General features: G+C 47.3%; 1 protein-coding gene across 2 annotated transcripts; it reads left to right on the top strand.

Annotated features, from left to right (window-relative positions):
• Positions 1-4,747: 4,747 nt before the first annotated feature.
• On the top strand, positions 4,748-16,133 carry LOC135368341 (lysyl oxidase homolog 4-like). Of its 2 annotated transcripts, XM_064601542.1 has the most exons (8): positions 4,748-5,070; positions 8,799-8,983; positions 9,528-9,710; positions 12,002-12,158; positions 13,310-13,447; positions 13,547-13,664; positions 15,239-15,491; positions 15,574-16,133. In XM_064601542.1, exons 1-8 carry the CDS (start codon positions 4,815-4,817, stop codon positions 15,694-15,696), a joined length of 1,413 nt encoding a protein of 470 aa, XP_064457612.1. In that variant the 5' UTR covers positions 4,748-4,814; the 3' UTR covers positions 15,697-16,133. The 2 variants fall into 2 exon arrangements, with proteins under 2 accessions (XP_064457612.1, XP_064457613.1); XM_064601543.1 differs by lacking the exon at positions 8,799-8,983 and having other exon boundaries at positions 4,855-5,070.
• Positions 16,134-16,212: the final 79 nt, after the last annotated feature.

Genomic DNA, 16,212 nt, shown 5'->3' with positions numbered 1-16,212 from the left:
GCCAGGTTTCTTTTCCATTTATTTTTTCTTTTTCTTTTTATTGACTTATTTTGTTTTGGGAGTAGCAAGCCGACGTGCTGCATGGCTGACCTTTCAACTTTTATCTTCCCTTTTCCTTTTTTTTCTGCCAATAAATTCTCCTCTCGTTTCTCTCTCGCAAATGCACTACCGAAAGCTACCATTTCGGGGGGGGGGGAGGTTGAACCCTCAGAACCGCCCCCCCCCTTCTGGCTACGCCAGTGAGTGCTACGCAGCGACGCCTGTGACAGTGACGCATGTCGCCGAGCGGGACAAGGCGCTGAAGCAGTGACTGGATGTTATTTCACCGAGATTGTGACTCATACAGCAGCCTGGATACTGTGTTCGCCGTGTCTTCGTCTCTTCTTGTCTGCGTATTTGCCACTTCAACACTGGATATGTACCAACCGGCCCATATTTCTCTTTTGTGGACCATAAAGCACCTCTACGCTATGCCACATTCCCCATCACCCACTCCTGAGGAAAATTCGATACCGTCCTGAAAGTGATTTCCATCGAGTAGCGCAGAGGACACGCCAGGCTCTCACTGGCTTCATAGCTAAGGACGTCACACCGCCAGACGCCCCCTGGTCTCTGCCTGTGACGTCCACCTTCGTACGTCTTCTGGACCTCCTAGAACGAAGAGATCAGGTTCCCCCTCAAGTTCCTCGAGCCCATTTTTATGCTCTGGTAGACGCGATGTTTTCCAGCTCTGCCGCACCGATGGCGCATCTTGTAATGGCAAGTCAGCCTCGGCATTCATCATCTCATCCAAAGGCGTAGTGGAAGGCCGTCGCCTTTCGCATCAAACCTCCTCCACAGCTGCGGAACTCTATGCCATACTTTTCTTTCTGCAGCACATCGTTGATTTTACCCCGCGGGAATGGGTCGTGTTCACTGACTCAACATCTGCGCTGCGAGCAATTGAAAATTCTGGCATCCGAGGCTCGTCCGCACTGTTGGTGATGGATGTGTTAATAGCTTACAACCTTGTCTACGAAGCAGGGCACAGGCTGGTTCGTCAGTCGGTTCCAGCCCATTGCGGTGTCGAAGGGAATGACAGGCCGACAGCGCCGCAGAAGCTGCTCTCTCGTCTCGGAGACGGACGCGTATTGCGCTGCTGAGAGGAGATCGTCGTTCCGTACTTCGACGCCTCGTGACTCCCCTGCTTCCCACCAATGGACCGCTGACATTCTCCCCTCAGCCATGCTGAGCAGAGTTGATCCAGCGCTCGCTTTCCGCATGCCTCGACATACCGCTCGTAAAGATGCCGCATTAGTTCATCGAATGCGCCTCGATGTGGCTTTTACAGCGCAGTGGCGATACCGCTTGGGACAAGTTGACTCTCCACAATGATGTCACTGCGGCGCTGTCGAAGATCTAGAGCACATTCTTCTCCATTGCCCACACTACCAACCTTCCCGAACCGTACTCTCCGGATCCCTTAACGAGCTTGACTCTCGTCCCCTCTCTCACACAAAATTGTTAGTCCCCGGCAGCCCACCAACCGCTCTGCCCTCACAGCTCTCTTCATTTTTCTGGATACCACAGGCGTCCTTACCAGATCCTTATTGTGAAAGGGCTCATTATTTCATTCCCCGCATCACCACCAGCAATGGGGTAGAGTATGGCCCCTGACGATGAGACTCCCCATCCATCACCTCACAATAAAGTTGTTGTTACGCTATGCCACAGCGTGTCGGGCAGAAGGCATTGTAATAGGCGTCCTCTGGAGCCTTCGCAGTGATTTATCCAGACACCCCCGCCCCCAAACCCCCTAATACCTCCTAAAATTTTGTGAGGTTACGCAATATGTTGTCAAACAGCATAAAAAAAATGAAAGTAGCCTGCATTTTGTGACGTCACCCCCCCCCCCCTCTTCTTGCGGATCCCAACACACCAACGAGGGACGAAGTTGCGGGTAAACCTAGCGCTATGATAGCGCTACAAAACAGCGCGCAACAACAGCGCTCACTGTTATCGGACGGTCCACCCTTGGAAAGCGGCGCTAGCGCTGTAACTTAGCGGAAGTTCGGTCGTCGTTTCCTGTCTCTCCCATCATGCCGCCTCCAGAGTTCGACATGCAGCATGCGGACGAACAAGTTCGATCAACTGACAGAACGAAAAATGACCAGACATTTTGGATGACAGACTCGCCCGTTCTCCAGTGAGGTCGCCGTGCTGTGAAGTGCGGAAGTCAAACAACTCCACGACTTCCGCGACGTCATCGCTGAAGCAGCTCCTCATTGGTCAACACGAATGTAGTGCTAACATTAGAGCTGAAAAAGATGACACGAGCTCAACTACGGCAAGCGCTAATTTTTAGCGGCTTAGAGCAGTGCGAGGAGGAAAATATCGCGCTATTTTCTAGCGCTATATATAGCAAATCGCTATATGTCGGAACAAGCCTTAACACGTGCAACGAAGAGGTATAGGAAATAAACTATAGGACTGGACGACATGCCACAGTCCCTGCATCATTGCACCGTGCATCCTTCTTTCAACGAAGCAGCCCAAGATATTCCAAATTGGGAGTAGAAGATGAGGCAGCCTATTTCTGCGGCGACATGCTGCACGTGCCGCAGGGTGGGACTGCGAATAATTTCGACATTCTCAGGTTCTTTCGAAGTGCGCTGGAAATCTCCGACACACGGTGCTGGAAGCAATGCTTACTTCCCCCACGTTGCTACCGTCCTCGGCCGAGATCGAACCCGCGATCTTGAGCTCAGCAAGCCAACACGATACCTCAGCTGACTATACAGGGTGTCCCAGCTAAATGCGAACATATTTTTTTAAAAACTATATATGTCTACTAACTATGTTTTCCGAGATGAAATCAATTGCAGTATAGCATATGCTGAAGGGCACTCCTTAGGAGGACATTAGCAAACTCCTAAGGCAATGTCTTAATTAACTTTCATTAATTAACTTTTTAATTATAAAAGCTACGAAGCTGTCCCAGTGTGAACATCTGGTCCCTTCGGTCACCTGATACCGGAGCCGTTTTCAGAACAAAAATCCGGTCGATAGATCGTCCGCAAAAAAATCCTGAAGGAACACCTTTTTTTTCTTTATTTTGTTCACTGCGCATCTTCAGAGACGCGACTTTCCTTCACTCACAATGTGAGAGGGTGAAGGAGCACAGTGCCGCCTCATGCGTCGAAGATGAGCTTTAACTTTGCGGAAACAAAACAAAAACAAATGTATCGGGTGACTATCGGAACTGCCCTTATCTTGGGTTGCATTTTCTATTTTCTTTTAATCCTTTTCCTGGACGCAAAAGGCGACAGTGTGCTCTTTCACCCTCTCACATTGTGGGTGAAAGAAAGTCGCGTCTCCGAAGATGCGCAATGAACAAACTAAAGAAAAAAATGGTGTTCCTTCACGAATTTTTTGCGAACGATCTATCGAATGGATTTTTGTCCTGAGAACGGCTCCGGTATCAGATGACCGAAGGGACCAGATGTTCTCATTGGGACAACATCGTAGCTTTTATAATTAAAAAGTTAATTATTGAAAGTTAATTAAGACATTGCCTTAGGCGTTTGCTAATGCCCTCCTAAGGAGTGTCCTTCAGCATATGCTATATCGCAATTGATTTCATCTAGGAAAAAGTGATATATATATATATATATATATATATATTTTAAACTATGTCTGTGTTTAGCTGGGACACCATGTATGTAGTGTCTCGCACAATAAGCTATGGAAGTAGGTCAGCCTTTCGCGCAGCCCCCCCCCCCCCCCAGCTTTTCCCTTTCCCCTCGTGCACGTAGAACGGTCTCATTGGATCCCTCTTAAATAAGGTACCACAACAACTGCACGTGGTCCACGTTGCTTCACCAGGATAGTGTTGGGTTCGTCTGCGAATGTCCCTTTATTTTTGCTTTCTGAGTGGACGGATGCTTTGTCACGTGCATCTCCAACCTTTTCTTTCTCTCATGCGCAGAGACGTACTGTCGTAGCGTATTCCTCCAATATCAGCATAAACGATATGCAGATGACATAATCAGCGTCGGCCTAACTCATATATTGGTTGAATTAAATGCTGGGATTTTCAAGGTGATGGCATGCTTCTTCGCGTAAGCTTTCTAGGATATCTTCAGCAGCGACATACTCCCACTACCATATTCGTATTTGTTTAAATTTCATTATAACATAATTGAATGAATTATCAAGTGACAATTAAAGGGACACTAAGGTGTAAAAAATGTCTCCCAGGCCTCTCCGCATTGTCGACCTTCTTGAGAAAGAGAGAAAGAGGGAAGGCGTAAATCGTTTTGTTCTATCGATCATAAATGACGAACGACGTAACCAGTGAATCCCGTTCCTTTAGTGTTAGTGTCAAGGCAAAGACCTCTTTCATATTGCGTGAGATTTTTTTTTGTTTGCACTTCAGCGCCCCTTTAACACACTGTCAACACATTTCCCGTGCTCTTTAACACATTTCAAATTAGCCAGTCCTGAAGAACTCCAAAATATAGTTCCAAATTCCTCCGCATTGTTGTTCTGACAAATCATCACTGTGTACAGGCATGCATTAAAATCGTTACGCATATTTCACCAGCACCTAACATAAAAAAAAAAAAGCAGGCACTGCAGCACAGAAAAGCTGACACTGTCCACCATTGCGTCACCTCGAGACGTGCGGACATTTCGCAAGGAGGCACACACCAGAGACGTGAGCCAGCTGTCGGAGATCCGCTTCCCCGCTCTATATTTCAGAGTTTGTTTACCCTTCTCTCAGACACGAACGTCTTGAGGAACGCCCGTCAGTTGTCGGCGGACCGTCACCCATGGCTTTCCTGTTGTGCATAGCGTTGCTGGTAAGTGCCGCCGCCGGTGCCGAAGAAGGGCAGCTGAGACTCCTGGTCGGGACCCGGGTCACGACGCACGAAGGGCGGGGAAACGTCGAGGTCTTCCACGCCAACCGTTGGGGCCCCGTCTGCGATGACGAATGGGACTCACGGGAAGCTGACGTTGTGTGTCGGATGCTGGGCTTTCCCAATGCGTCACAGGCGACGAGGGACGCGCACTTCGGCAAAGCGCTCAGTGAGTTCCGCAATTGTACCTTCGTTTTGTTTCGGACCAGTGTCGTCAATAGCGGGCGCATGCATAATGGCACGAAGGTTCTGTTTTGGACTGTTTTGTCTTTCCGATGGCTTACGTGGGTGACACTTAAGAAATTTCGTGTTACGTTTTCGCGTTATGGAGCATAGCGTGTCTGAGAGCGTGGAGCCAGAAAATCCGCATAACGACGTTCGACGTCTGTGGCTCCTTCACTAATTTCATCCCAACACTCTCAGACATGGTCATCAAGCAAACGGCCCCGTTCACGATGTCTGCGAGTCTTCGAGACCTGCGAGTTCTTCGGCTGTTTCAGAGCTCATCACGAAAGTCACCAAACTGAATTATATGGCCAAAAAAAACCGCGCCCCCGTCCCCAACCCAATTTTTTTCTGCATATATTAGCAGTCCCGCCGTCTGCCCCTGGTATTGGACGAGACGAGACATGCATTAGAAGAATATGCTGGCTGTCACTGTCACTACGAGATACCGTCCAGGATGTCCTGTTCCGCTTACACTTCCGTTTTACAAGCTCGCTACGGCGATCAGTCGAAGTCCCCTAAGTCAACCAACGTCATGTGTGCCTGCACCATATTTTTCTCATATTTGCTTCTTCTTCTCTCTGTTATATATACTTGCTTTTCGTTTTAAGATAACAATGTAAACAAGGTCCCTCAAGCTCACCTCATCGACAGCCGACCACAACCAGGTTCACATTGCTTCCGTTTGCCCTCCTAATTACGTAGTTAAGTGTTCAAATACAATCTGACAATCATGATCTGCGGAACCGTCCACCCATTACGTCAGTTTTGAACCAGAACGAAGTGGCACACAGGGTGCCATATACGTCATACATCATTGCACAAACATAATCTTGTTTGTTTTCGGACAGAACGACATTTTTCAACATTTTGGGAAGCGAATTTCCCGAATTCCCTCCCATCATCGCAATTTTCCCACACAGGCTCCCTTTTTGTTCTTCCTTCTCCCTGAATATGTTCTTCCATTTTCTGCTCACTCGTATTCCTAGCGTATTCCTACGCGAGAAAAAACAGCAGATGTTTAGCCATAAGCCGGAAGCGACAGTAGATATCCACTTTTGAAACTGTCGTTGAACGCGTTTGGTACATCATCAACTTACCCCTCTTTTCCCGCGAAGCGCGCGTGCACGCACGCACGCACGCACGCACACGCACACACACACAACACCACGTAGTAGCCAGTCCCTTAATGTGCGTTCCGCCTAAGTCATTTTCAAAGTTTAAAATTGCATGAATGAAGTGAATTCTCTCAACGGTTATGAGTTTGGAAACTATAGCGATGAGTTACTTTGCTGTAGCTCCCCTTTATCCCACACCTCTTTATCCCACACTCCCCTTTATCTCATATTACTCCAAAACCGCAACATTACCGCGTCGGTGATGTTCACAGCGATTGATGATGGTAACTGGGTGGTTATATACGACGCGAGACAATTATGATCATGAGCGACGTCACTCTCTCGATTAATTATCTACACCGAAATCTCGACACACCGTACTGAGCATCCCTCGCCATAGAAATCATAATCATTTCCTTATGGTTTCTATGTCCCTCGCGGAAGACGGCGGCGTGTCTAAGCAACTTGTACACTGCCACCAAAGTTACTGGAGTGGCGCCCTCGGTTCGAACTCGCTACCTTGGGGGTTAGCAGGTAGGCGCACACGCCACCAACCGATCTACAGAGGTCGATGTTTATAGAATTACCGAGGTCGATGTTTATAGAATTACTGAGGTCGATGTTTATAGAATGGAAATGGAAGCTAAGATGCACCACAGGATGTGACATGCTCGAAAGGACGCCTTTCTACAAAATCCAAGCACTTATTTGCGTGCGTAAATTTCCAGGCGTCCCACATACGTGAATCGGGCTCGCAACCAGGGGGACGCGGAACGATTCCAGCCGCGTCTGGCTTGACCTTGCGGACGTGCTTCCCCAGGCGTCGGCCTTCTCAAGGATTGGGTTTCGCGGGGGCGGCAGTTGGCTTTCGCATGAGACAACTTGCGTAACAGCGTGACGCAGGGCGCGTGCTCGATATTCTCTTTCACCCGCGCCGGTACATCTTGACGTCATTCTTCATCTCAATTCCGGAACGAAATAAAAAAGGAAGTAAAGGTTGTTTTAGAACCGGTGGGAGTTGATGTTCTGAGGCTGGAACGCATAGAAAGGACAAATGCATACAAAGCCTCAAGTGCCTAAGAAATTAATGATGAAAGAAGGAAGTCACTGAAAAGGCAAGCCAGGGTCGGTTCGAGTCCTACAGCTGGCTAACCTTTTCAGTCACTTCCTTCTTTCATCATCAGTTTTAGAACCGCCTCTCTCACTTGATATTTGTTTGCATGCTGTACACGTGTGAGCTGTCAACTGTAGAAAGTGTACACTGAAGGACAAATGAATTACTAAAATACATCAGCTAATTAGGCAGCATTTCATCGGGTCAGTCGCACACAGATGCAAACAAAATGCTACTCTCAACGTGGATTAAAGTGCAAAGATTTCTCATCTCGAATGAAAGATGCCGGAAGATGCCGAAGGAATTCTAAAGGAACGGGATTCGCGTGTTGCGTCGTTTGATTTATGCGCGAAGGAAACCGCAATTATGCTCTCCTCTCCTCTGAAGAATGACAACAATGAGGAGACCAATGAGAGGCCCCTCCACTCTGTCGCGCTTCTCGAGAAGAGTTGGAAAGCGTAAACTGGTGTAAATTTCCTCTCGCAAATGCATCTCGAGGGGTTTATATATATATATATATATATATATATATATATATACAGGGTGTTTGCTCTAACGTGTCCAGAACTTATATTTAAAGCGAGCGATAAACGAGAGACGAGCGCTACTTTTCTGCTACTTGAGTAAGAAACAGGTACTGCTTCACGTGTAGCACCTGTTTCTTAGTCAAGTAGCTGAAAAGTAGCGCTCGTTTCTCTTTATCGCCCACTTTAAATAAAATTTCTGACACATTAGAGCAAACACCCTGTATATATCTGCTGAAAAAAAGGGGGTTCGGGCGACCGCGCATTAAATAGGTACTAACAAAATAAGAGGCAGACAACGAAGATGTAGGAAGTAGGAAAAGGGGGAGTTATTTATTTACTGGTGAAAAGTTAAGGGGGAAGTCGACGGAAGCGTCCGTCCTGACTGTCCTGACGAAGGAGGAGCTTCCACCGCAACGTCGACTTCCACCAGTAAATAAATAACTCCCCCTTTTGATACTTCCTACATCTTTGTTGTCTGCGTCTGATTTTGTTAGTACACACACACACACACACACACACACATATATATATATATATATATATATATATATATATATATATGGGAATATATACGGGAAAAAATTAGCCGGAGCTCTTTGGCTGCACGTATAGCATATGTTTGTATGTGCTCAAACATCGCCATGTTTGAGCACTATATATACTAAACATTCTGTATAGACTGATTAATAGGCTAATATAGGCTCTATAGGCTAACAGGGGGAATTCTGTAAAGTCTAAAAAAGAAACCTGTATAGTATATCCGTGTTATGCTCTTTTCCACTATCAAGAGCAGATGTGTCACTATGACGCGTGCCAACCATGCGGGAGGTTGTAGCGGAAGCACCGTGATCTCATGCCGCATAACAAAAGTGTGCACATCCTTGACTTGATCAGCGAAGAAGGAATCGCGCAGGGCCCATCTTGATGGATAACATGTATTGTACTGGCGAGGAGCTTCACCTGATGGAGTGTCAGTTCGACGGCTGGGGAGTACACGACTGTGGCCGCGAAGAGACTGCTGGCGTCATCTGCAAGCTTCAGGACGAGATGACGACGACAACAGCTCCACCCCGCCCGCCAGCTAAGAAGAAAATTCGTGTAAGAGTAACTTCTACACGTTCAGAAGAAACTTCGCAACTTTCTTAAAGGGAAAATTCCCTCCTCCGTGCAACTGAAATAAATATGTCTTGCAGAAGCGTCTGGCTCCAAATAGCTTTCCCACGGGGAGAAGCAAACAGAAGGGATCTCCTCACCACTCCACACCCGCAAGCGCTAAGTTTCCGTGACGTTTCGCCACGATGGTCACGTGTAATCGCCCTCCCAAACACATCCTCCTCACGCCGCAAACCATTCATACAGTTGAGGCCAGGTGAAAGGGAACGCCCCCGTGTCGTCACACTGACGTCGCGCATGCGTTAATCCGCGCGGGAAATTCATAACCGTGTGAATTCCAATGCCGCTAATAAATTACACTGCCCAAGTTAGGCACGGGCGGAAAGTTAGGGATGGGTTTCGGCAAATCAGGGAATCGCACCACCTGGCGACAAAAATCTACAAACTGATGCTAGGAGAGGGAACTATCCATGTAGTGGGAGCTTTGAATTTTCAAAAAGGTGTAACATGAATTCTGTTGTGAACACAGTTCAGAAGCCGGAGCAGTGTGAAGGTACGCCTGGCGGGTGGTCGCGACCGCAATGAAGGTCGTCTTGAGGTGTACCTGCCCAAGCGTGGGTGGGGCCTCGTGTGCGGCGACGGCTGGGGAGTCTTGGAGGCAATGGTGGTCTGCCGTCAACTCGGGCTTGGCTACGCCCAGGCAGCAGTGCAGGTAAGTTACTATCAGTTGCCATCCGGTTCATGTTGCTCGAACTTGTATACCTGAACTTGTTCACGTCATGGTACACGAGTTTCATCCACAGTAGCTGCGAGTTCCCGCAGAAGGCGTGCTGCGTCCCATGCCCTGCCATTGCTAGAGAGCTCTGACTGCTTTTTCGTGACACACACGACAGGAAGGCACATGACAGAAAGACACAATCCGCGTTCCGTTGTGTAGCAGGGTGATCCAGACGACCCACACAAGTGATGACGTGGGTTGTGATATAGTTACACATGGTGGTTAGTTAAAGGGTTTGTGGGTTAAAATTCATTACATCATACTCTCATTGTACTGCTCCGCAAAAGCACTGAGGAAGGAAAGAATCATTTTGCTGCGTTCGATAGCTGGCGAGATGTGGACATTTGCGCGAACTTCCGCGTCAAGCTGCTATGGTCATCCCCTTTGGTTCTCGAAAGCACGTGACCTCTCCCGCGCTGCTGTTTTGAGCTGTTTCGACGTACCTGGCCATATCATCGCTCCTACGACCACGGTGCTACGGCTACATTGACAGGACTATATAGCGTTAACATAGTGACGACTACGTGCGCAAATGTTGCTGTTTGGATCACGTGGAAAGACTATCATTCTCTTCGTGGTTTTAAAAAGGAGTGTAGGCCTCTTCAATTTCAATATGTCGTTTTCCGTGCTGGTGGATTGTAGTACAACTATCATGCGATATTACATAAGAACAATGAGCGTAGTCGGCCAGCCAGCTTGTGCGTAGACCCCTGATCAGCACAGGCTCCGGCATTCCTTCGGCATGAGTGAGACTGACGTCACACCATGACGAAGAGGGGGAGAGGATGATAATACCAATCAGGTTGCTCATGACGTGACGTCAGGGGCCCGGAGGAAGCGTACGTGTTCATCACCGCGCTGCATCAACGCTACCTATACAGAAGGCCTGCTTGATGCCTTCTCTCACTCCTTCGCGCGTAGATGTAGAAGGCCAAGATGTCAGCCAATCGCTGCAGATGATTTCAAACACGGGCTTTCTGTGGCTACCAGTGGCTACCTATGCGGCTGATTGCGGCTCGTCTCTATAGCTACGGCAGCCGAAAGAATGGTCGTGATTGGCGGACTCTTAATTGTTACGTCACGTCATTTACGCTATCAAGCTTCGTTGCTAAGTGGTGTTCGGTGAGTCCGTAGCTGATGAATTTTCAGTGGCAAATGAGAATCATCTTCCCCTACGTCAGGCAGGTAGGATTGCGTGGCACATCGAAGGCTCAGCCGCGCTCTGAGCATTGGTGAGTTTTACAAGGCGTTTTTATCAATTGAATTGGGCTGTGATAAGACACTGTTCAGCGAAAATATTTTGCATGGTCGCGGTTTCGACCAATCTACAATGTCATTTCCATGCCCCTTTAAAGGAGCAATGACGTGACATTTAACATGGCTCAATACCGTGTTTCACTCGTCAAGCTCTCCATCAGGAGCCACCACGCAAAATGCCCCTCGTAGGGCATGTCCCTGCGCCCTTCTAGGTCGATCCTACGCCGATCTCCCTCGCCAGTCACATGATCCGCTCTGTCAGGGGGAGAGATGACGTCACGACGACGTACATTTCTCCTTCCCTGGTTCTCTTGCATGCTTTTTCCATGTATGTGTGTGTGCGTTTCAGCTGCGCAGAACCGGAGGCCTCTCGCGCGCACTGCAGGCTCTCCTGCAGGAGCTCATTTTCTTTTTTTTTATCTTTTTTTTTTTTTTTTGCAGTATGTACCCCAGCCAAAAAGAAAACTATTGGGGGGGGGGGGGGCACTGTAGTGCTCCTCTAATATGCGGTACTGCACGCAATGTTAGAGCCGTATGCGTTCGTATTCCTCAGCTCTACACGTTGCATTACTGTCAAAGACACACAGATTTCATCAACGTAATACCGGCATACGGAGCTTGTAAATATTTTGCGACTTCAGAATGCATGCTGCACTACGAGTGTTGTACCCTCTATGTAATGACACATATATTGTTGAGTTTCCAGCACAAAATGATGAATGGCTACCTCTATAATGAGCACCTTTAGCTGTAACCAGACGGGTGGTCGAACACCAAGAGGTATCTCAAGGCAGGTACCCGAGTGTCCTAAATAAGCCAATTTTACAAAACCTCGTATGAATAACAGAAATGGTAACCGAGCCATATAATATTCCAGGGCAGAATCAAACCCTTACAGTGTGCCCATGCTTTCAGACAGCTTATTACCAGGTGGTGATACTGGATTCCATTCTTGTTCCTGTGTGCAGAGCGATGCCTTTGGTGGTATAAATGAGACAATGATGCTCAGTGGAGTCGAGTGCAGGGGGTACGAGAAGAACTTGGCCGACTGCAAGCATGATCAACTCGGAGATGTCACATGTCCTGGATTATATGAAAACATTGCTGGTGTAATGTGCACTGATCGTGAGTTGCCAATTCTTTCCTGCCTGATACAATGCCTTCCTTGCTTTTCTATCTTGCCTGATACAATGCCGTGCAATCCCGTTAATTCGAACTTTAGATAATACGAACTAACGCTCAGGTCCCGTCAAAGTCATGTGTGCTTCAATGAATGTGTGCTCGAAGTGTGTTCGAACGTGTGTTAGAGAGTCGCTGCCGAAGAAACAAATAAGAAGCGAGTACAATATTATTTCTAGCTCTGAGACGTTGTGGTGCTAGCCTTGAGAAGTTGACATGTTACACGCTTGGTGGCGTTACGCGCATATTTGATGGCCATTGGTTTCGAAGCACTTAAAACACTCCCCATGTGACACGGGCATAATGCTCCTGGCATCGCGTGATCACGGACGTGCGGCAAGGCCTAGCGAGCCAGGATGCGTCTTCGATACAGCACTCGCTTAATTCGAACTTTCGGATAATTCGAACTGACGCTCAGGACGCGTCAAAGTCATGTGTGTGTGAATGAATGTGTATTTGAACGATGCTGAGAGAGCCTCGGCTTGAGAAACAAATACAAGTGCTTATGTAACAGATTATTTTCATTTCTGATATGTTTTAAATGCTCGCTTACAACTAAATATCTTACAACATAAACGAGTCTTATGTTTCTTGCGTCGCATTATCGCGAACATGCGGCAAGGCCTGGCGAGCCATGATGCGTCTCATTTACAGCACTCGCTTCATTCGAACGGACGCTGACGTCCCGTCAAAGTCATGTATATGCTTGAATGGATGTGTATTCGAACGACGTTGAGAGAGTTGCGGCTGAAGAAATAAGTACAAATGCCTATAACAGATTATTTTCATTTCCGAGATGTTCTGGTGCTTGCCCGTAAATAAATATTTTGGAACATAAATGAGCCTTACGTTTCTGGCATCGCGTGATCGCGAACGTACGGCAAAACATAATGAACTATGAAGCGTCACCGAAGCAGTTAGTGCGCAGTGCCAGCGCATCAGGCCCTCATTCGGAGCGACTCCGCTTTATCCGCTAACAGATCTCCGGTCCCTTTAGAGTTCGAATTAACGGGATTCCACTGATCGAATCCCACGTATCCCCCTCGTATCCCCACAATTGACATTCAGCATGCTCTTATTTTTTTCACATTGCTTAGGTTTGGCAGACTTGGTGATCGATGAACTGGAAGTCGAGCGATCTGCGTATCTTGAAGATCGGCAACTGCTGTATCTGCAGTGTGCCATGGAGGAGAACTGCCTTTCTTCTTCTGCGTACGCCCTCCGGAGTGAATCGGGTTTGTTTGCGTAAAGCGTCACATCTATTTTGAAAGAACAGCATACGTCGTCGTTACAGCGTTTCCAAATCGGTAACTAAGCAAGAGGACGTGTTTCAGGATGGCTGTACGAGAGCAGACGTCTCCTCAGGTTTACGGCGCGAGTGGCCAACGTGGGAAGTGCAGTCTTCAAACCGTTTCTGCCTAAGAACGCCTGGTTGTGGCATTCCTGTCACATGTGAGTAAAGTTTGCTCTTTTCGGCGATAACCTTACGTTTGCGATGTAAGACTACACAGGCCGCACCCCATGTAGCACTTTAGTAAATCCTTAAAGTGGCACTAAAGTGCAAAATTTTCTCCTCGCTAACATGTGAGTAAAGCTTGCTCTTTTCGGCAATAGCCTTACGTCTGCACAGGCCGCATCCCATGTAGCACTTTACTGAATCCTTAAAGTGCAAAAAATTTCTCCTCGTTGAACATGCGAGTAAAGTTTGCTCTTTTCGGCGATAACCTTACATCTTCACAGGCCACATCCTATGTAGCACTTTACTAATTCCTTGAAGTGGCACTAGAGTGCACAAATTTCTCCTCGTTGAACATGTGAGTAAAGTTTGCTCTTTTCGGAGATAGCCTTACGTCTGCACCGGCCGCATCCCATGTAGCACTTTACTGAATCCTTAAAGTGGCACTAAAGTGCAAACATTTCTCCACGTTGAAAATGTGACTAAAGTTTGTTCTTTTCGGAGATAGCCTTACGTCTGCACGGGCCGCATCCATGTAACACTTTACTGAATCCTTATAGTGGCACTAAAGTGCAAAAATTTCTCCTCATAGAATGAAAGATGTCATTACCTTGACACCAACGCAAAAGGAACAGGATTCATCATTGCGTCATTCGTGATTCATGAGTGAAAGCAACCGCAATGTGCGCTTGCCCTCTTCTTCTCAAGAAGGCGGCAATGTGGAGCGAGCTCTAATTGGTCTCCTCAAACAATCATGTCAAATCATTGCGGGAGATCGTCTGAGGAGACCAATCTGAGGCCTCTATGCAATGGCACGCTTCTTGAGAAGGCGAGCGAGAGGGAAGGCGAGGATTGCGGTTTCTTTCGCTAATAAATCACGAACGACACAACCGATGAATCCCGTTCCTTTTGTGTTGGTGTCAAGGTAACGACGTCTTTCATTCCGCGAGGAGGAACATTGTGCACTTTTAGTGCAGCTTTTACTAAGCGAAACAAAAGGCGATGCTTCACAAGTTGCTTACGTCGAGACTGCGGACCTTTCCACGAGACTGTGTTGAAATAGTGCACCGTTTGGATTCCTAAATTTCCAACAGCACGCCTATTTATTATCAGGAACATATCTTCATTCAAACAGAATCAAACTACAGGTTTTTCCTGGCAATTTTAATCCAAGTCCCAGCTAAATTAATCCATGCCCCATAAAGTTTGCATGGCACGTGGATTAATTTCAATGGCGCTTGAATTAAAATCACCGGGAAAACCTGTAGTACCGTAATCTAAATTTCAGTGTGAAAGCAGCCCAAAAGCCAGGAGTAGTCAATTAAAAAGATGCAGGGTACTGGCTTGAAGAACAAGGAAAATAAAATTTTAATGGTAACGTTTCGACACCTATACAGGCCCATCCTCGTCCGACAGAAACAAAAAGTCCTGCATCTTTTTAAGAAACTTCAGTGTGAGCAGCCTGGCCACTAAAGTCTCGTGTTCATGATTAGCACGTACTCATCAAAAAAGTTCCACTCGTCTAAAAAGTGACAACCTTCTGTGCCCTTTTTGTTCCTCATGGCACAAGGCACTACCATTCCATGGAAGTATTTGCCCACTTCGACGTGCTAGACATCACCGGCAGAAAGGTGGCTGAAGGGCACAAGGCAAGCTTCTGCCTGGAGGACAATGTGTGCCAGCCAGGCATCGACAAGGAGTTCGCTTGTGCAGACTACGGTGACCAGGGCATTTCGATTGGCTGCACTGACACGTACGCTCACAACATTGACTGCCAGTGGGTGGACATGACGGATGTACCTCACGGCTACTACATCTTCAGGGTAGGGTAGCCTGCTTCCTCAAAAACAGCTACAAACATTTCAAAACTGTTTCAAGCAAAAGTTGTGTTGGTTTCTTCTACAGGTTTCCATCAATCCAGAATACAAGATGTCAGAACTAAGCTTTGACAACAATGCTGCCACTTGCGACCTGCTGTATACTCAAACTTACGCTTCAGTAACAAACTGCACACTAGGAAGACCATGAGTTTACAAATAGAATATGTTGTATAGAAAAAAAAAATTGCAAATTCCACTGGTCAATCCAGAGCAAGCACACGAATCTGTTACACGGCCAACGAAATCCAGCACTGAGGGGTTCAAATCCACTGGCGGAAAACAAGCAAGTTTCAGCCAAGATCCTGGCGGAGGTCTTTCCCCGCACCTGGCAAACTCGGCGAACCAGCATGAGATCCAGAAGTGATGAAAGTGATTCTGTGGAGCTCCTGCTGAATCCGATCATTCTCGGCTCAGCAAGAAAGAGCGCTCCGCTTCGGAGCGAGCTGATGTGAAATTACTAGCCAAACACGTGAATACGCTCCGGATCGACCAGTGGAATACGACGCAAGTTTCAGAGGGCATGTTACTGTGAGTACGTTATAGCATTTGGTCATTGTGTGATCATTAAAACCATTGCAGAAGCAATCCCTCTTGTCTGAATAATTTTTTGGAGCAAACTAGAACGATGGAGGAAGATTTGGAGATAGACAAAGATAGAGAGGAA

This window comes from Ornithodoros turicata, chromosome 9 (genome assembly GCF_037126465.1).
Source record: "Ornithodoros turicata isolate Travis chromosome 9, ASM3712646v1, whole genome shotgun sequence".
NCBI lineage: Eukaryota > Metazoa > Arthropoda > Arachnida > Ixodida > Argasidae > Ornithodoros > Ornithodoros turicata.
Note: the sequence above shows the minus strand (reverse complement) of the source record. Positions and strands in the feature narration are given on the sequence as shown.

Excerpts from the sequence above, each read along its gene's own strand:
- LOC135368341 (XM_064601542.1), top strand. The coding sequence starts at position 4,815 with ATGGCTTTCCTGTTGTGCATAGCGTTGCTGGTAAGTGCCGCCGCCGGT. Across the intron at positions 8,984-9,527 it reads CAGCTAAGAAGAAAATTCGT|TTCAGAAGCCGGAGCAGTGT; the intron begins GTAAGAGTAACT and ends TTGTGAACACAG. Across the intron at positions 13,448-13,546 it reads CGCCCTCCGGAGTGAATCGG|GATGGCTGTACGAGAGCAGA; the intron begins GTTTGTTTGCGT and ends GACGTGTTTCAG.